The sequence below is a fragment of the Pygoscelis adeliae genome, unplaced genomic scaffold (genome assembly GCF_000699105.1).
Source record: "Pygoscelis adeliae isolate BGI_AS28 unplaced genomic scaffold, ASM69910v1 Scaffold113, whole genome shotgun sequence".
NCBI classification, from domain to species: domain Eukaryota; kingdom Metazoa; phylum Chordata; class Aves; order Sphenisciformes; family Spheniscidae; genus Pygoscelis; species Pygoscelis adeliae.
Window position 1 is genome coordinate 2177517 of NW_008825108.1, and position 20774 is coordinate 2198290.

Sequence of the window (20774 nt, forward strand, 5' to 3'; positions counted from 1 at the left end):
GTAATTATCAATGTGCAGATAAGGTTACTCTGCCAGGACCCAGAGACGGAGTTGCAGAGACACCAAGGCAGATGATGATGTAGGAATGGAAGAGAGAAGAGCAACTGGCAAGAGGAAGAGCCTCATATTCTTTCCTGCATCGTGGCTGAACCCTGTCACAATATAATTATTAGGTTTAAATGTCAGTTTTTATCTAGATCCTTTCCTGTATCTTGTCTTCTTAATTTAAACCCAAGATGTGACTCATCTGTTCATCTCAGCAGCCTCTACTACATCTCAGGGTGCAGTTCCATCATCAGCCTAATCCAATCTGTGCTGCAAACCTGCCATCTTCAATGTCGTTAGATATGGAAACTTCTTTTCCACTGACTTCAGCAATTATGAAAACATGCAGTGAACTGGGTAACTCAAAACTAACCCTCTCTTCCCACTCCCAGAGTAACTTTGAGTCAGAGCTGAATCACTGCATATCTGCAAGGTTGCAATGTGTGGAGCAACAGAGTAAACATGCATGTAGGAACCACCCCTTCTCTTCAGGAGTCCAGCCATTAAATCACATTCTCCATCTCTTCTTAGCTGGGAAATGCTAGCAGCTGAACACCGTGATAAACAGCTGTATCACTGGGAAAGTTAGTCATGAAGAAAGGAAAATCACAGATATTCAGTAAGAGATCACATTAGCGACACAGAGAGCTACACAAAATCTCAGGTTTTTATTTTGGCTCACCTTCCATCGAGGTCCAACTTTAACATGCATCATTGTCTTCTTATCCCACAGAATTGTAATGTCCTGTTCTGGAAAGTGTATGACGGTATAATACCCAGCCTTCCAAAGCTGATAGTTAGATTTGTTTTCCTGTCCCCTTAAGGTCTTCTGACAGAAAGAATATTTATTAAGATCTAATAAAGTAATTCTACCAAGGTATGCAGCCAATTAATAACAAAGTGTATAGTCAAGAATATGTTACCTTTAGCATATAGCTGTATCAATAATATTACTAGAAATGTTGTTTAATACTTTGATATTTTGTCTTTTCAATCATTCAAGTTTGCTTTGATTTTGGACTTTTTTTTCCCTTTCAAAACCAAGTGGAAAGAAACAAATAAATGCCAATATGCTTCGACTGCTTGAGGCTTTTGAGCAGTCGTCTTTGTAGGACAAATAGAAGTCAAAAAAAAAAAAAAGAAAAAATAAGATTTTTTCCTGGGGCCTGCTGCTTTATCCAGGCCTAGGCACTTGTACTATGTTAACTCAGACTGAGAGATGTTTTCCAGAAACATCCTCCTTTAGAGTTGTAACTTTACAATGCTTATCTTAAAGGACAACCCGAAAAGGAAAGAAAGTAACTAACCTGCTTCTCAGAAGGTTCACTAAAATAAATCTCAGTGTCTCCAACAGTGATGAAAACATTCTTTGAGCAAACAATATCATTGTCAAAGCACTTTTTGTTCTGAGCAATTATAGATATATTTGAGTTATCTGTGCTCTGCAATATGAAGAAGAAATCATTTTACTTCTAGATTCAATTACATTTCACTCCTGCAGATTTATTCCAGGCTTACCATCACAAAAAGGTGGAAAACTTAGTATTTACACATCTTTGAAATTAAATTTGAGAAAGCTACCGAACAAGGAAATGCATTTTTAAATTCAAAGCTGAACCCACAACCAACTCAAACTTCGGAGTTAAACACAAAAAGCCATTATGTTCAGCCGCGAGTCCTCTTTCTGAGGGCTTCACAAACTCAGAGGATCAGCCTACCCCTAAAACAGGAGTCTGGTTTAGGCTTTTAAAATGTGTGTACGTGGAATCCAATATTTACTGCACAGTATGGTTGTCAAAATCGAGACATGCTATAAAAAGAGCTTTATTTTTAAACCAAGGTACATGAGATCAAGTTGTTTTCATATTTTTAAAACCAAGAAACCTACCATCTGTCAGTAGTAGATAGAACAATTTTTGTACCACCACCCATCAAAATTCACAAACCCATGAGTCATACTCAACGTTATTGGAGGGGGCAAAGGTTTCTGCTGATATTTTTGTTTGTGTTTTTTTCTTTAACCTTTAGAAGATTTGTCTACTCTGTTGTCTTTTGATTTGCTAGTTTTTTAGTACCCAAAATTCAAATTTACTGCCTTCCCAATCCCATATCTGTTGGCTCTCCAGCCTGTAAATTAATTTTGCATTCTAGGCACATAAAATCACTTTTGCACCTTGGCTCAACATGTCTGCTTATTCACCTACAGCTTCTGTGGTTCTTCTGTACCCTGAGGGAAACACACGTGCACCTTGTAATTCCCCATGCTAGGATTGGTACTAGAACAAAGGAGACCAGCTGTATTTTCAGAGTTGATAGCACTACCACAAACAAAAATAAAGTTGAGTTACTCTTATCAATTCTTATTTTAATTTGCCTTTCAATTAATTTCTGTACCAATCCTCGCAAGTCAACATGAAGGCATAACTAGAGAAAAGACTTGAGAGAGTTAACTTCATAACATTAATATAAGCCAATAACAGTGCTTCTAAATCCAGTTTAATTTTTTATCACTTTCAGTCCTACAGTCATTACAAACCTGAGACAGATATGAAATAAAAATCTTGGAGGTGGCAAGCTATATATCTCACCTGCTGAGTCATCCAGTCTTATAGAGACACTTGGGTAGTGCTGGAAACAAAAAGATGTTTAAACTTCTCTTCTTACTCCCACCCTCCTTTAAACACTCTCTGAGACTATGCCTAGCTGAAAATAATTGTAAGTGCTAATGGACACGGTGGGCAAGACAGGAATGGTGGCTTTCAGCAGTTCCCCAGTCCTGGGAACTCCTCTTGGCTCCCAGCAATGCTTTTGGAGAGCTCCACTTGGCCACAATGGGAGGGATCCCTCGCCTTGGTTTGTGTCCACAGCATCTCTCCCCAGAGCTTTGCTGCCTCCCTTGCTCGGTGTACCTCTCCCTTGGTCAGTGTACCCCGAAAGGTGCTGGGTACATACTCCTAACTACTCCTTGCCTGTCTCACATTTGTACCCTTATTTGTTCTGTGCTCAGCAGAATTCAAGAATAAAAAACCATATCAGCAATTTTTCCTCACCAGTGAGAAACATTGCATACAGAAAATATGGGTGCTACAGGAAGCAGCTTTTTTTTTGCCTTAATAAAAGTCATAGTGACCAAACTGTTTAAAGAACACATTCAATCTAAAAAAAAACCCACGAACCCACCCCTAGATGATGGGAAGTGTAGAGGTATTTTTGTTGCCACACAGAGGAGGTGCTACAGCTTTGCTGCCCTTAGTCTAGCATGGCCCACAAGCCAGAGGATGCTGCTACTTGGCATAGAAAACACTCTACAGCAAGCATGAGCGAATGCAATGAGCATAAGGTATGGGAGACTGTCTGCAAGCTTTACGTTACCCTGATGCCGGGGCTTAAGGAACAGGCGGTATGTGTTAGCAATTAGCTTGGAAGACAACAGTTAAGGTGGGTAAAGTTAGCCTCTAGCTGCTAGTGGTAAGGGGGTGTAGGAAATCAGCTCTTCATGATTTAGCAGGAGAACTCGGTTTAAAAGTACTGAAAGCTTCAGGGTAAAGCAAAGTTCATCTATTCCATTCTGTTGTAAAGTTGTTTTAGGTTGCACTCAGAATAAAATTGGTCACTACCATTTTGGGAAATACACTGTGTTTTAATTAAGCCAGTCTTGCTGCTGGAGTCAGTCCAGTAGTTATTTCCCTCCAAGTCAGATAACAGCCCAGAGCATTTTTGGATTTATTGGAGGTGATGTGGTAAATTAAAAAGGAGACAAACTCATTAGTTTGGTAGATAGGATGCAAGCTGTGCTGGCCAAATGAAAAGTGAGCAAGGAAGCTACCTCCCCACCATGAGTCAGTTCAGAAAAGGACTTTGCTTGCAATCTATGGGTCTATTTGATGCCTAGGACACTGTGGGCTGTTTTCATTGCAGAGTTCATTCCTCTTCAGTTAGCTTAGCCTCAGCAAAAGAGGACACTCTGAGTTAATAGGGAAGCAATGTCTTCACTGTAAGAAAAGAGGTGGAGGGCTTTTTTTAAATAAGGATGGTTAATTCAGGCTAATTATCCCACAGTAAAAATACACCTTTTTTGGCAATGAAGACAAGTTCTTGGAGCAGCACCGGGTAACTGTATTAGCTATGCTAATTGAAGCTGCTGCCTGTGCCTTCTGACAGTCCAGGCCAATCCCTTCAGCTGAACAGCATCAACATACTCAAGTCAGAAGTTTTTGTGTATGGTTGGGATTTGAGCCAAGGGCAAAAGTTGAGTTATATTTCAAGTTAACTCTGCAGCATAGAGAAGCCTGGGGACAGGGAGTGTTTTGCTGACCAAAGCCAGAACAGGGAGTCCTGAAGACATGTGAAGTACTTCCTTACTTGTAGGACTGCATGTTGGTGTTAAATTACTAGAAATGGTGCAGGATGGAAATGCAGAGAGACTGTGGTGGTGGTTCGGTAGAGCTACGAGCAAACCAGACATTTAAGAAAAAGGGGTTTGCATTAAATCCTGAGTCTTCTATGCTTTTTCTCTTTCCAGTTAAATCTTAGACCTAAACCCAAATAGAAAAACACCATTATGGATTACCTATGTCTTGTGGCTCAAAGCTTTCACGATAAGATTTGCTTTACATACATACCCTTGCCATTCTCTCCATACACCTCAGTAAAAATTGAGTCTTTTCCCACCCATACAGTACCACCCAAATTCAAAGTTGAATGACAGTTTCTGTCATGGTGTTCAAATTATTCTGTAACTGCTACGTGTGCAGCCTCTTCTTTCAGCAGGGAAGAAATAAAGTGCAATTGAAACTCAGCACTTAACTATTGCCAACGCAAAAGAAAGCACAGGGACTATTCAGATAAAGTGAGGATCATCTTTAAATGTTTGTATAAGACAGTGAGGTCTTGGGCAAATCTCAACAGCTTTTAGGGACTGTGATAGTATAAATGATAATGATCGAGTTCCATCTCTCTAATCTGCACTGGATCCACACAGGTATGAAAACAAGCTTTTGTCGCTACCACTGGAAGAAATGTCTGAGTAGACACTAGGATCAGGTCTAATGAATAACAAGGTGGGGGTTTTTGTTGGTTTTCTTTTTTTTTTCTGCACAGTCTCTTTCCAAGGCAGAGTCACTCTTTACCTTTTTAGGTAAAATGCACCCAACAGGGGATGTACTACAGTTCATCATGTGAAACCTACTTACGCTGACAGAAACTAGAAATAAAATGGTTTTCCCACTGCAAGAGTATCTTCCCACGTAAATTACCATATCCAGCCTGTTCCAACTTAATATCAGTTTCTTTGTGATAACATGGAGTTGCTAAGCAACAGGGAAGACAGAGTCACAGCTCCGGGCAGTCAGTCAAAAGCTCATTGTCAGTCCCGCTTCTCAGGACATTCTTTTTCTAGACTTCACTGCACTTTTTTTCCATATTTCTTCCTAGCCGAAAAAGCAAAGCACTGCTTTCCTTTTTATTTATTTTTTTTTTAGTAGTGCTTGGGAATGCTAGGGTTTATTTTTGTTAGAAACTTTCTATTTCAATATCCTGTTAGAAATTTTCTATCGCTATTAACCAATAACAACACTGTACAGTGTGTTTACATAGTCAAAATGCATCCTGGGATAAGACAATTTAAAAGTGGCTGTATTTATCTTCTTTGAAAGTTTCATTAAAATCTCTCTAACTGTTCAGTGTAAACACTCATTCTTTTCCATTCTTAATAGCCTGATTTCCCCTTTTTTTTTGTTTTGTTCCCTACAATACGCTAACTTGCAAACTAGGGTGGCCATAAAAGCATCTAGGGACATACTGGGAACTAGTTAGAGATAGAGTAGTCCTATTTTCCTTTTGGTTTAATGACTCTTTAGAGGTTTTCATATATAGCCACACACAGAAACAAATCCAAAAGCTCTAAAAATACTGAAAAAAATATACAGTAGTTTAAAAAGTAGAATTTGATTTCTCCTTCCTACATATTTTCAGAGAGATACCATTAGCTCTGTTCAGACTTAACCTCTCAGGAAATTTTATGGAAACTTGGAATTAGTTTGGTGGTTTTTTATTGGGCTCTGAGTTTGTTCTCAAGGAGCTTAACATTTGAAACTATTACTTCTAGTGAGCTTGATCCTAGGAGAAGTAAAGCATCTTAGCCCAGATTTAGTGAGCGTTTAGGCATAAATATTTAAGTGTTTTTGCAGAGCAGACAAATGCCTTGGCACCTGGCATGATCTTGCTCTGTTAGTTTCTTGTGCCATTTTATGGGGGGGTTGATCTCCAGATAATCAGTGAAAACACGTTAATTATGCAAAATTCATTCACAATTTACACCAAGAAGCATCTCTTATTGGAAGGCTTTTTTCATTTTGCTGGTGTGATAATTTCTTCTGTACCATTTCAAAATTTTACATAGACATATGTATATATGTGTAACTTTATTTAATCCCTGCTTTTGCATCCTGTACAAATTCGTATTATCAAATGCTTTTCCCCATAGCTATTCAAACATTGGAGCAATATTGCTTGGAGTCAGCAGGTGGCAATGATACACACTGTCTCAGTTTGGGAAGAAATCCTCATGAAAGTTGGAAACAATATGATAGAAAAGATATTAGGTGATCCTCTTACATGAGAGGGAAAAGGAATAGTAATAGTACTTATTTTTCCACTGATGTTATGTATTTTTATACAAGTATTTAAAAAAAAAAACCCACACATTTAGGAACTAAGAACCTAAGAGCTAAATTGCTCATGCACACACACATGCACATAAATTCTCTTTTCTTCAGCATCTTCTACAGAGCTGCAGATTATGTGATTATTGTCACTTAAAATATGGCAAAGAAACTTGCAATACACCTGTAAGATATGACACATTTCTAGTATTGTAGCACAGTTGAGTAGAAATGGAGGAGAGCAACATGATTGAGCAGATTTACTGATGCAAATTCAAAGGGAGTGAGGTTATTCCAGCTACTGACTCACCCTCAAACAACTTCCAGATGTCTGCTAATGCATCCACGATAACTCTTCCCTATTTCTTTAAAAGTGACTTCCCAAAAGGATACACCTCAGGCAGAATAAACTCTTAACAACTCTTGAGAAAGATGCATTACAAGTATCTGTGCATATGCATACAAGCAATAGGAAAAATAAATCATTATATCATATGTTCTTTATTATACGTAGGTTTTTTTGTAGTAGATTTTATGGCAATATAGAGTTGTTGGGTGTTCTGAGGTTTTGTCAACAATATTTTTTAAATCCACATAATTTTTTAAAATCTACCGCTAATAATTAAAAGCACATGACAGGGAATATTTTACTTGATATACTTCAAAACCTTGTTCTAAGTCAATGTTTCTTAATTGTGAAAAAGTTGATTAATCAGATAGAGATCACTGGAAAGGTTTTGTTTTTCTTTTTTATATTTTAAGAGAACTATATTAAAAGGTTTGAGAAAAGATCATTGAAAGCAGATTTTCTTTTGTTTCATTTACTTAGCTTTGCCTGCTTGTGTATCAGATTTGGCTTTTGCACAGGTCACATTGCTGCAATCCCTTTCTAATTAAAAACAAGCTATTCTGAAGATTAAGGATTTGGGAACATTTGTATATTTGTTTCCAAGTGACACATTCTGCAACACAAGCTATTCTGAATCGCAAATCAGCAGCACAGTTGGTGGTGTTAGTTTTAAATGTCTGAACAGGTATTTATATGAGACCTATTAGTATTGTTTTATTAATAAGTGCATGATAAATGTCAATATTTTGTCATTGTTGGTTGTAATGATAAAGCACAACATAACAGGGAAAAAAAGGGCAAGACATAGTGGTGATAAATTTGCCTTTTCTGAGCTCCAGCAAATGATGGCAGGAGCTAGAAAGCTGGAACTTGCACAAAGCTTTTATTTTTTTAAAGAAGACGAATGTTAAATGTGTTCATTTACACTGCCGAAGTTTAGTTTCTATGCATTCAGAAACAAAAATACTCATATCCTGACGTAAACCAGAGTAAATATAATTCACAGTTCTCATAGCTCACCGACAACACCCAGAGTCAGAGGCCATAAACTGCTAAGCAGCATCTACAGGTGACCAGCCTGAGCATCCTCCCACTTCAAACACAGCAAAAGGCTTTCATTTTACTGCTGCCAACATACCGTACAGCTTCCTGAAACAGCGGCACATGATGCTGGTTTTTGCTCATCTTTTACCTCCGTATCAGTAGAAGATGGGCATCAACAGCCCACAAAGCTGTACCCACCAGAGGCGATCCAACTCAGGCAGTCATTCTTACAGTGAACTGCCTTTTCAGGCAGCCATCAGATTATAACATTTTAGAGTCAGTATAGCCAAAGGGCTGTTGGATGCTGAACATTAACCCAAAAGCAGAAATTCAAGGTGAAAAGGTCACTTTCTTCAAGCTGTGTGGTCGCTAAATGGCAAGGCCCTCAGAAAGAGGATCCAACTTCTGAGTCACACCATGCACACTGCCTCCAAATTGCCATTCTCATGGCAAGAAGTTTTTCCCCAAGCCTTTCCTGGAAGCCCTCCATGCTAATCTGCACAAATTGAAAGAAATCTTTCCTTTGTTGGAGAATAAAAGTGATTCATTCACTGCATAATTTAAAGGTCTGGAGAATCAGGTGGTGGAGATGGAAAGGCATGTAGAGGTAATTGAGTCTGAAATCATTGATCTGGAGAAAATGGCACCAGAGCATAAATCCATTGCCAACTGTAATCAAATCTTCTGCTCACAGAAGGGGTAGAACAAATGGAAAAACAGGTACAAGCCAACGTTATCTGAGCACTGTGCTTCCCAGCTGAAGACAAGGATGGAAAGGGATGTCTCCCACGGGGAGCTCACTACTGACCCTTACAGGACTTCCAGAGACCCAGAAAAAAGAGGGCATCCAGAAAGGTTTCCTCTGAAATCATGGGATTGATGAAAAGCAAACTGTTGGTGTTCTTTGCAACTAGAGCAGGGCAAACTGTTCACAGTAAATAATATTTTCACTGAAATGTAGTCTCTCTTTTTTTGGACACAAATTTGCACACAAATTGTCAAGAAACATATCATTATCTCTACACAGTTACTGTTGCTATAAATTATTTGACAAGTGTTTTAGGTGGACCTATTTTGGCACATCACTCACTCATGAAACTATTTGCCGGAATGTGGCTTTCAGGATTAGATTTATTAATGAAAAAATTAAAGGTATTCTGATTGGAAGCCCATGTTACAGTTTTATTCCCTGAATAGATGAAAATTACTTTTAGAGTCAGGTTTCCAATTTAAAACATTTGTAATTTCAAATTTAACATTATTTACTTTCCCATTAAAATCTTCAGAGTCTATTAAAAGAAAATGTTTGTCTTAACTATGAACAGCCAGCTTGACAATGTTGGTTAACCATGAACCTGCAGCTTTAGTCCTCCACTGGGTGACTAACAGCAAGCAGAATGTATTAATTTTACAAACAGGCTACGAGAGAGACCATGCAAAATCCTATTTCATTCTATAGGTTTGCCAACTTCGTGGATCTACAGACTGGCTGTCTGGCACAAATGATGTTGACAAAAGCTGCACAAAAAATTACAGATATTCAATAAGGGGAAATGGAATAAAGGCTACTTCTGCCTCCTCAGATGTGACAAATGAGTAACTGAAGAATTGTTGCTTTGTGTGTGATTGCTCCAGCTTATGCCCAGTCATCATTTAACAAATTTACCAGTCAAGATAAATGTATCAGCAAGTAACAGGTAAAAGATTATCAGTGCATCAACCAACTTCTGTATTAAGCACTCTAATAAAAGCATCATAAACTAAGAGCTTTGAACTTGCCTCAAGTTACAAAAGAAGGGGTACACAAGAGCTCCCTTACTGTATTCCCTAGGGCAGACCAAGTATCTAACACTGGGGACTGCTCATCAATAGGATAATCATTTGGGAAACTCTAGTACTGGTTCACCAGATCATGCATATTTTGTTAAACGAACATCTGCCTTACCAAATGGGCTCTCATGTGGTGTCTCCTGACCTAAAAGAGTTACATCTGCACTTTTAATTGGCATAACAGTTCAATTATTTGATCAAATGTCTGGTTGTTGCTTTCATAATCCTCCAACACACTAAATCTGGTGATAACTTTGGCTTTAAAAGAGCCTTCATGGTTGCATCAAAAAGAGTAAAAAGGTTACTTTAAAATGGCCAAATCCCCAATGTCAGATGAAAAGAAGTGAAAATATTTTTATCACATACTTTAAAGTTAGGACTAATCCATAAAATGTGTATACTTGAGGATGAGGGCTTAGTTCTGCTGACCTCCATCTCTCAGGATACAGGAATAAAACAGCCCTTCTTTTTCTTGGCTTTAGGACCTTATTGACAACCTATGAAAGTTAATGGAAAGACTTCAGTGGATTGTTTTGTGGGTTTTTTTAAAAGGCAGACAAGCATTACAACAGAGCTCCCTCTCATTCAAGGATATTCTGATGGGTAGACTATCTCTCTAAACTCCTGCTTGGAGACTCGCCCAAATCAGAGAAAATATAATTCTGCTTCTCAGAAGAGAACAAGTCTGAGGGGCTCCAAGGGCACTGACCCTACAAGCCTTAATAAACGCACTGAACTGCAGGACTGAAAATCACCACAAAGCTAGAAAAAGGCCAACGCATGTGATAGAAAGACAAGAATTTTACTATAAAAGCAGAAGCCTATGAAACAGGTGAGTGGAAGAAGTAGACTGCAAGTACAAATAACACGCAGTAAAAGTTTGCTAGAAAAATAACACCATTTTGTTAGGGAAAGTATGTAGCATCATCAAAGACAGAAGACAAGCAAGAAAATGGAAGAAAGCAAGCCTTTGGTGAGCCTTTTACATGTTACAGTCTCATAACAGCACTGCAAACTACCATTAAGTCAATGGATTGTGTACTAGCAACTATCAGTCAGATCTATGATGTTCTGTAATACCTTACAGGTGGGGAACACGAAGCACACAGCACATACCCACCACGGGAGGGGCGTTGGACTAGATGATCTTTAAAGGTCTCTTCCAACCCAAACCATTCTATGATTCTATGATTTAAGTTAAAAAAATATATATGTTGGTTTGTAGAACAGGTAGCATGGTTTAGGTGGCAAGACTGCCCTGGACAGCTGTGCCTGCCAAGGTGTTAGGCAAGGCATTTAAACTTTTGCAACTACATATACTTTCCCACCTTTCACCTGACTTCTTTATTTGGATAACAGGCTGTAAGAGGCAGGGCTCTCTCACATACCTTCTGAACAAAAGGTAGCTCAAGGGAAACTCACTATATTACTCTGATACTACTATTAAAAAATGTCACTGCACATGGCCAAAATGTAGGGGAGGATGATTATGAAGAGACAGCAGTGGAAGCCTCTGCTCTAGGAACAACAAAATGTATTTCAAAAAAGAGCAGCCTCATCATGCTATCAAGTCTGCATATATAACATAGTTCAACCACATCAGTATGTGGTACAACTGCGTACGTGTATGTGGTACAAGTGTGGTGTAACTGTGTACAGGCAAATAAAAGCATATGTGAAATTGCAGAACGGATGACACCTTGGATTATCACTCAGGCTGCCACTAGGAAGACGCCAATTACATCTGTTTCATATATTCTTATCACATAAAATTCCATTCTTGCATGGTAGTAGCTAATTTAGTGCCTATCTTCATGGTAGCATAGTTACAGTTATTTTTTCTATTCACTGATTTGCATATTTCATTGTTGAATTTCATCCTCCATTTTATCATGCAGTGTTTTCTGCCATAAGATCTTCTGAACCTTTTGGTGGTCTGTCTTTGTTTCAGCTGTTCAGACTGATTCTTTACCATCAGCATACTCCACCTCAATCCTCACACCACCTTTTCAAAATTGTTTCTGAAGATACTGAACGCAGGTCTCAGCGTGGATCCCTGTGGGATGTCACCGGGATTTCTCCATTCTAAAAAAAGGCCATTTATTCCTATCCTTTAACTTCTAACTTTTAATTCGTGTCTCAAAGAATCTTCACTCTCATCCTGTGAGAGACTAGTATCTAAAAAATATTTGTTGAAATCTGTCTCCAAAAGGTCTTTAAACTAAAATACACACATATTGACCTGATCATCCTCATCCATATGTTTATTGTCTTCACAGAATAACTCAGAAGATTCATCATGCATTAATTTCTTTTACAAAAAAAAAGAGTTCAACTCTTCCCCAATATCATGTCTTTCCTCTTTATTATCATTTCTATTAATTTCCTTCATATGGAAATCGAACATATTGGTCTGTTCCTGCCAAATTCAGCCATGGAGTCCTCTTATAATATTTGGTTATATTGCAATTTTCCATTCCTCTGATTCCAGGACTGCACATCACATAGTTCATAAGTTCTGTGTTTTAGTTCCCTCAAAGCTCTCGAGCATCTGCCATATGATCCCATCCTTTGTTTCTTTTTTTTTTTTCCCTAAAACTTCTCCAAACATTTCACAGTCAAAAATGAACCCACAGATACATCATCTGTTCCAGACATAATTATGCAGTGCCTAATTTGTAATAAACAGTCCTTCAATATAGATAATGAAAGTTTTCCATATACTAAAGAGAAAAGAAAAATTATTAACAAAATAGGCAATACTTTCTCACATTAGCTAAGTTTGGGGAAAAAAACAGTCTGAAAAGCTGAAAAAAGTTGAAAAGTCTGAAAAGCAGATCTACATAGGCAGCATTTTTGTCATTTGTGTCGTCATGTTCACCTGAAGAAAGGCCTGTTGGCAGTGTGTCATATGCCTTAATTATGTGGCAGCCAACTTTACTCTTGGACTCCAAATGCTCCCCATGGTTTGTTTCCAGGTAGGTACTTTCTTATGCAGTAGAGTGGCAGGTGACATTTGATTGTAAAAGCAAAACATTCCAGTATCATACTAAAGTTTGAAAAGGCAGCATAGATTTGTCTTACACACCTCTCTGGCTGGATGGCATAAGAATTAAGAAATGACAACCCACCTTTCCACCTCATCATACAGGCAAGATGATTTTACAGGTAAAGTAACCCCTATTTTTTGCATCCTAAAGGAGGAAGGTTTGTGCAAAGGTCCATATACCTCTAAGAGTAAAAGCTCTTTTATGAGACAATATGATACATGCCAGGAGTTTGCTATGAGCTCTTCTTATTATGTTTACCAAACCTCTCCCTTTTTTAATTTTTTTTTTAACAAAGAAAAAAATCTGGAACCAATCTATTTTATTTCACAGCTCTGAATACTCTACTAAAGCGTACATGAAATAAACTATTTGCAGTAGTCCTTGTTGAGAAACCATGCTTTTTCTTAAGGTTAGACAGTCAGAGTTGACAGAAAATGAATATTCTTCTAAACACGTTACTGTAACTCAGAAGACAGACTCTTAGTCTTAATAACAGCAACAATGATAATAAACAATAGTGTTGTTAGTAATAGAATATATTTCTAAATGTCAGTAATGGTATTTTTAAACAAAAAAGGCTAGCAATGTACTGTAAATGTGTGCTATGAGGAACATTAGCATGTAGCTGCCAGACAACCTCAATGAAGGATTTCATTGTTGAATTATGAAATCGCTGTGTTTGATATTACTATACACATACACTCCAGATCTGATGCAGATCACAGTCAAGAAGGATTCCAAGCAGCCTCAGAGGTCATCATTAACCCTCTGCCAAGCAGAGTTTATAGATAATTGTTAAATAAATCTATAGATTATACCTAGTTCTAGAACAGTTTCTACAGTGTTATTTGCTCATTGTGATGAAAGCATGGTTAAGGTAGAACAGAAAACATTTTTTTCTATTTTTCTCTAGACTACATAGATACGTAAGGACACACCCATGTACCATTTTCAAATGGCTGAGCACAAAATGTCATTTACAGATTCTTCCTTTCAGACACATCTGTTCTGCACCTGTTTTCTTAATGTTTGTTTCTATAGGTCGTCTCTCGATATTCAAAATACTTGCCCTCCCACAGAAACTTTCACTTGGACACATGAAAATGTACAAACAATCCTCCTACCTTTAGCAGGTAAGCTTGGCAGTCACTGACATAATCATACTCCAATCCATCAAAGGTATAATAATGTCGATCTCCATAAATAGTGCATACAGCAGGACAGGGGTAACTAGTGCAATTGAATACCCCTCTCCGACAAACACTGTAACGAAAATTAACAATCAGTATCTTCTCATAGCAGGGTCATTTTCTTTTTATTTTCAAGAAAAAGCTTTATTGGGTTCTTTATTTCAAGTCATACAGAAATTCATGAAAGGAAGAAAATTCTCAGACCTTGAAACACAGAGCTATTCTGTGGATTACTTCTGAAGTTATTGGTGATGCCATGGCAGAAAAGTGTTGAGCATTTTGCCATCAGCGCATATGTACAACAAAAATGCATAAGAAATGAATGCAAAATCTTAAAATTTTTATGGCTTATGCAAATATTTCCATCACTGCCTCCAGTATAGTTAAGACACCATGCCACAACATGCTCATTCATAAAACATCAATATTCTATTTTTTCTTAAGAAATTCTGATACAAATCTGCACATATTCAATGCAAAAGACCTCCAGTTGCTAACTGTAAGATTTCGGGGTATCAGACAAGTATGGAATGAGTTTAAGAAATAAATGCTGATATTTTGTGGGATTACTTTTCCTGTCAGGTACATTCAGTGACTTACATGCATTTGTATGAAGGTAGTACTGACAGACTCTAGCTTTGCTTGTGTAAGTGTATACTGGTCAGTTGATTTGCCAATGAAGTTTTTAACTGATTAAAAGCTGCCATGCCAAACGTTTTTTATTATTATTAAATATATACTTAACTGAAGATAGATATTTTGGCTAGCAAATTATAATGGATGAAAAAGTGTTTTGCATCAACATGAGACAGGTAAGGCTCCTTAAAAAAGATGCTGGGCGCTAGCTCATTTTCCAGTTCTAACGCTTTTTTATTTCCTTTGGGGTTTTTTATTGCTCATCTTCTTCCTATATAGTCGCTCGTGCTGACTGGTAACTCACACTGCAAACAGTCCAGCTCCCAAAGGAGCAGACTATTTTCCACTGTCATACATTTAATTTCTTTTTTTTTCTTCTTGGTTGTTTTTCAAGATATTCTGTTCTCCAAAATGCCAAATGTCTTTTCTTTCAGAGATTAACTGATATGTGTGGAATCAAGCATTTGTTCTTGACTGCTTTTTAATTTGGATGCCTTCTGCTTCCTTTTCAGACCTGAAGAAGCACTCACCCAAAAGTCTGCCTACTCTTCCAAGTCTGTTAGTGAGCCTAATAAAAGATATAACCTGTAACTGACTATAAACAAGCATATACATTTTTGATTTTCAATGTACTCAACATGTTTTCTGTATCAGTTTCACTTTGTGGCTAGACCCAGATGATTTGGAAGTATGCAAATTGCATGTCACTCACCAGGTGTAACATGGTGTAGCTATCACTTCTCCTGACAGGAATTCCCTGTCTTTCCAGGTGCATGGACAACTGTCAGGAATATAACATTTCCCTCTATGCTCAGCCATCCTTCAAAATAAAAGAATTATTAAGATGAAAGCATAAATTCACAAGTAGATCGACATAACTGAATGTGTAGTGTATTGTCTAAACCCCGCCAGGGGCAACCAGTCTTCCATCCAGCCAAGGACAATTGTTTCAGCAACAAAAGCTGTCTGTATCAAATGATCTCCACTGTGCACAGCTGGAGACCTCGCAAAGCTCACAGCTGTGGCTCTCCTTCTACCTCGAAAGGGGTATGCTGGTGTGGGGCAGCAGCTCCTATCCAAGAGGGCAGGTAGTGTAGGTATTCCTTCCTGCAACTGCTGAGCATCTGTGTGTTATGCACGCTGCTGAGGCTGCAGCCAGGCTGCCCTTCCCTCCCTGCTGCTCCCTCGTCCTCCTGTCCCAGGGATGCAGCCGGACTGATGTGCCCGCTCCACTGCGCAGAGCAGCAACCGTTCTGTTCTGAGGACAGGATAGTGAGCTGGGCTATGGCAGCTGTTGCAGAGTTAGCAGGACAAAAGAAACACAGTTTACGAAGTAGTAGTCTAGGTGAGACAATTACTTGGGCAGTAATCAGGAACACAGATGGTTTACATTACGATTTTTTTTCATGTTTGCTTCTACACTCAGATAAACTATTCTGTGCAAGTAGTGGGAGTCATCTCCTGTCCAGAGGGTCCCAAATACCAGCCAATCAGACTGGCAGCAAGCTGGATATCTCATGGGATAGTGGAATCATGGTCTCAGGATGGAGAAACTGTGGGACTCCAACTGAGGAAGCATTGTTCCATGGAGCCTCACACCAGTAGGAAGAAGAAGAGGGCTCTCAGAGACAAAAGAAAGAGTTGACCTTTTAACTGTGACTGTATATCTGCAAAAATTTATAGAACAATAGCTTCAAAATTAGAGGTGTGATACCACTGGAATTTAAAAAGCAAAAAAATATGCAGAGTTAAACTGTGAAAAATATGTATATGGCTTGTGCTCCAGCTTGTTCTGCCAAAGCTTACCCAGGGGGACAAATGCAGCCACTTGCACAGGGTGGTGAAGGGACACAGGAGAAGTTCATGGCAAGGTTTGCACAAGAGATCCCGCAGTTCACACCCGCTGCTGGTAATCCAGGGACAGGAGATTTGCAGTCATAGTAGATTTTTCCTTCAGGGCATACGTGAACTTCAAATGCAAAATGCAGGTTAAATGAGATCAACTGCCCTTTTACACTGAAGGTTTTCTATTTGTTTTTGTTTACTATCTATTCATTTTAATGCACAGTTATCCTACATTACAGTACACGTAAGAATACAACCTGAATAAAAGTCTATAACTTCATTTGTATTACAGAGATATAAAACTAATATATGTTTTAATGTAAAAAAAAGACCAAAACTTAATATTAAGCATTTGGATCTATGCACCCTGGATCTGATACACAGCCCATTCTTAAAGATGGAGCAATTATGCCTTAGGTAGACAGAATCTTTAGAAGTGGCATAATTTTCAGTGTACTGAAATCCCTTCTAAATCCATTAGAAATTCATTAAAAATTTACTTTCTAGAAATCAAGATCTTAAGGCTTCCTAAGCATGGCTAGTGAGCCTAATTTTATGTATTCCCGCGAGAACATATTGACCTACACCTTACGTGTAATTATTTATTTTTTTAATTTCCCAAGTGACTTAGTAGTACAACATGTGCTACAGAAAAAGGAAAAAGAAAAAAACAAGACAACTTGTGTTCCTAACATTCTATTTTAAATATGCCATGATGTTAACTATCTCATAAAGAAAATACACGAGGAGAAAACCAAATGACTATTCAATGTCAAAAACTTTGTCTGTGTAGCTGTAATATGAGAAAAGACTCTAAATTACCTGTATTTTCTGTAGTTGCTTCAATACATTTCACTGTTCCATTCAAACACTGACTGGAAAAGAATAGCAAACCCATCTTTATTCAACGGGAAAATGTTTTGTAGCCACCATGCTAAAAAAGATAAAAAACTTAACCCAATTTAAAGAACAGAAATCAGGAGGAGAAGGATTAAAATCCGAAAGCATGAGTTCTGACTAACATTTTGTTGGTGTTTTCTAACCGCTATTCTGTAATGAGGGCCCAAACTCACAAAGGTGTTTATGTACTATTTAATTGCCTAACTTTCACTGAAATAAAAAAGCAGCTGGGTATGTCAGCCTCTGTGGGAACGTAGGGCCAGGTGATTCAGGATGCCAGCAGTGTAACACAAAACCTTATCCACCTTGGTGAATATGGAACAATACAGTATGCAAATTTCCTGTTGCACAGACGTTAGGATACACAGCTTGATTCTTTTTATGATAAAATACAGAATTGCAGAAAAACACACTTGACAATAAACCTAGCCCTCATTTTTTCCTTTTCCTTAAAAAAAAATTGTGAAAAAAACAAAGCATTGCAGAGGCATAACAATGGCAGAAAAACGAAGCCCCTACTCTCACCTCTTGAACTACATGATTACCAAGCTTCAGTTATAACAACTATAATATATAAGACCTCAGCAAGAATCAACCTTGGCAGTCAAGTCACAGACGTGATTTTAAATCAGCAGGTTGAGAGCATTTCTTGTAAAATGAACAAGTTTGACCAGGAAACCTGTGAGGTTTCCCCACTTGTTTCAGTGAGGTCAGGATTCCATCATGAATTAATAATACAAAATGACACAAATATAACTCCTTGCAAGCCTTCGTTTGAAAGACTTTCCAAAATAGAATCACCTTGTTTATTCTTCCAAAACCAGCCTCATATTGCTATCATAATGCCCCCAGGTCTAAGAACAGGATTGCAACCTTAAAACACACAATGTGTGTGTTTTGAGATACTCTTTAGTCCCTGGCTTACAGAATTTTCCAGGTATCTTCTTGTTAAAATAAGCAGGTACATAATCCAATTTATATTAGGCTCCCTTTTACTAAGTGTGTAACAAAAATAAAATCTTGATACAATAGACCTTCATTCTATGTGAAAAAATTCTCAAGGCTCTTGAGTAGCATCCAGACTGTGATACATGAAAGATCTCTTAGTGCTCAAACCTACCAGGAGCCTGTTGGCGTAGGGAGGATTTCTCCAGGCTGGAGGGCTTTGCCCTTGTAATGGCAATGACAGGCAGATCTGTTAAAAGAATATTTAAGCATGTAGATACAAAAGCAAGATGAAATGGGATTTAAGGGCAATCCATTTATCAAGCTGTTATGGTAAGCAAGCCTTATAATTCATTAACTCAATCTTTATATTTACAATATACTTCTAAAGGCAAAAACTAAAGGATGACACTCTGACTGTATTGAAGTCAGTGGCAAAACTCCTCGTAATATCAACAAAGCCAGGATTTTCCTCAATCTCTGTATTACTTATTTGCCATTTCTATGCATTGGTCTTACAGAAAGGAGCTTTTCTTCCCATGGGAAGTGGGGAGTAGAATGGCAACATGTGGTTCCCATTCAAAGTACTGTCAAAATCATGGGACAGAGGAATTATCATAGCAAAATCCATTAACGCTGTCTGTGGTAACAGCCAGATGGGATAGAAGTAGCAACAGAATTCCCTAGAAACCATGCAAAAATATGGGAATACCAAGTTACCTCACACTCTTTAATAGTTTGAAACAGTCTTTATCCCTACAGTATGAACTTTACTGATCTTTCCAAAATACATGTCACAATGAACAGCAATAACTCTGTACAATCTTGAAATTTATATAAATACTCATTCCAGTTTTTAATTCAGTACCTGAACTCTGTAACTCCCCATGGTCGTAAGCTGTAAAATTTTGGTACACAATGTACAAAAACTATTTCCTTTCATTGACCATTTCCTTCCATTGAACTGAAGGAGTTTGCATTGTGAGACAGAAAAAAGACAATCCTAGCCACTCTCTCCATACTATCCCTGACTTTATGGATTGCTACAACGTAATATCCTTCTCATTTTTTCTTAAGTGTAAAAAAAAAAGTTTTCATGTGAAAATGCTTTCCCGTGAATTAAAAAAGTTTCATCACCCTTCCCTAAAGCAGTATGACATATCTTCTCTGAAGTGCAGTAGATGGCTGTACACACAGTAGCAGATGAGGCCCCGCTATTGATTAGTACAAAAGAATATGAAATCTTCACATATTGCTTGCTATCCTGTTTAGGCAGTCTACATCTTGAGGGAAACAGCAGAAAAACTGCTTTAAATCTTGATGGAAAGAGGAAAATGTGCCTATGCATTTATTCTATTTTCTTATGACTTACATTGATACACAAAAGTTGACCGACTCTTCAAAATATTTCCCAGCAGGACAATTACATCCTTCTGCACAGTCATCACCACAGATATTTGCCATAGAAAGTGAAGCACAGGAGTGTTTACAAAAAGAAGAGCACTGATGATAAAGCATACCACTGTGACACATCACAGCTGGAGGAGAGAGAGGGGGAGAGAAGGGAGAACAACATACTCTTAACATGGGAAAAATAGAAAACAAAGCAGTATATCATGGGAGTGCAAAACAGCGAAGCAAACTGGTCTCTTGCTGCACTGGGGTGAGTTAAAATGCACGGGGAAAATATGCTATTTTACTGATTATAGAATCATAGAATAGTTTGGGTTGGAAGGGACCTTTAAAGATCATCTAGTCCAATCCCCCTGCCATGGGCAGGGATGTCTTCAACTAGATCAGGTTGCTCAAAGCCCCATCCAACCTGACCTTGAATATTTCCAGGGATGGGGCATCCACCACCTCTCTGGGCAACCTGTGCCAGTGCTTCACCACCCTCAGAGTAAAAAATTTCTTCCTTATAGCTAGTCTAAATCTACCCCCCTTTAGTTTAAAGCCATTCCCCCTTGTCCTGTTGCAACAGGCCCTGCTAAAAAGTTTGCCACCATCTTTTTTATAAGCCCCCTTTAAGTACTGAGAGGCTGCAATAAGGTCTCCCCAAAGCCTTCTCTTCTCTAGGCTGAACAACCCCAACTCTCTCAGCCTTTCTTCATAGGAGAGGTGTTCCATCCCCCTGACCATTTTTGTGACCCTCTTCTGGACCCGCTCCAACAGGTCCGTGTCTTTCTTATGCTGAGGACTCCAGAGCTGGATGCAGTACTCCAGGTGGGGTCTCACCAGAGCAGAGTAGAGGGGCAGAATCACCTCCCTCGACCTGCTG

The 20774-nt window shown here is 38.3% G+C and overlaps 1 protein-coding gene across 1 annotated transcript in view; it reads right to left on the reverse strand.

Moving 5' to 3' along the window:
- The window catches only part of OTOGL (otogelin-like), a 99142-nt gene that overhangs the window by 47283 nt on the left and 31085 nt on the right, over positions 1-20774 (reverse strand). The window contains exons 20-27 of the mRNA XM_009327658.1: positions 19869-20034; positions 18672-18746; positions 17474-17526; positions 16613-16775; positions 15519-15626; positions 14105-14243; positions 1353-1487; positions 728-871 (exon numbers count right to left, since the gene is read on the reverse strand). Coding sequence (XP_009325933.1) covers positions 728-871; positions 1353-1487; positions 14105-14243; positions 15519-15626; positions 16613-16775; positions 17474-17526; positions 18672-18746; positions 19869-20034 — 983 coding nt within the window. The remainder of the gene's footprint in view (positions 1-727; positions 872-1352; positions 1488-14104; positions 14244-15518; positions 15627-16612; positions 16776-17473; positions 17527-18671; positions 18747-19868; positions 20035-20774) is intronic.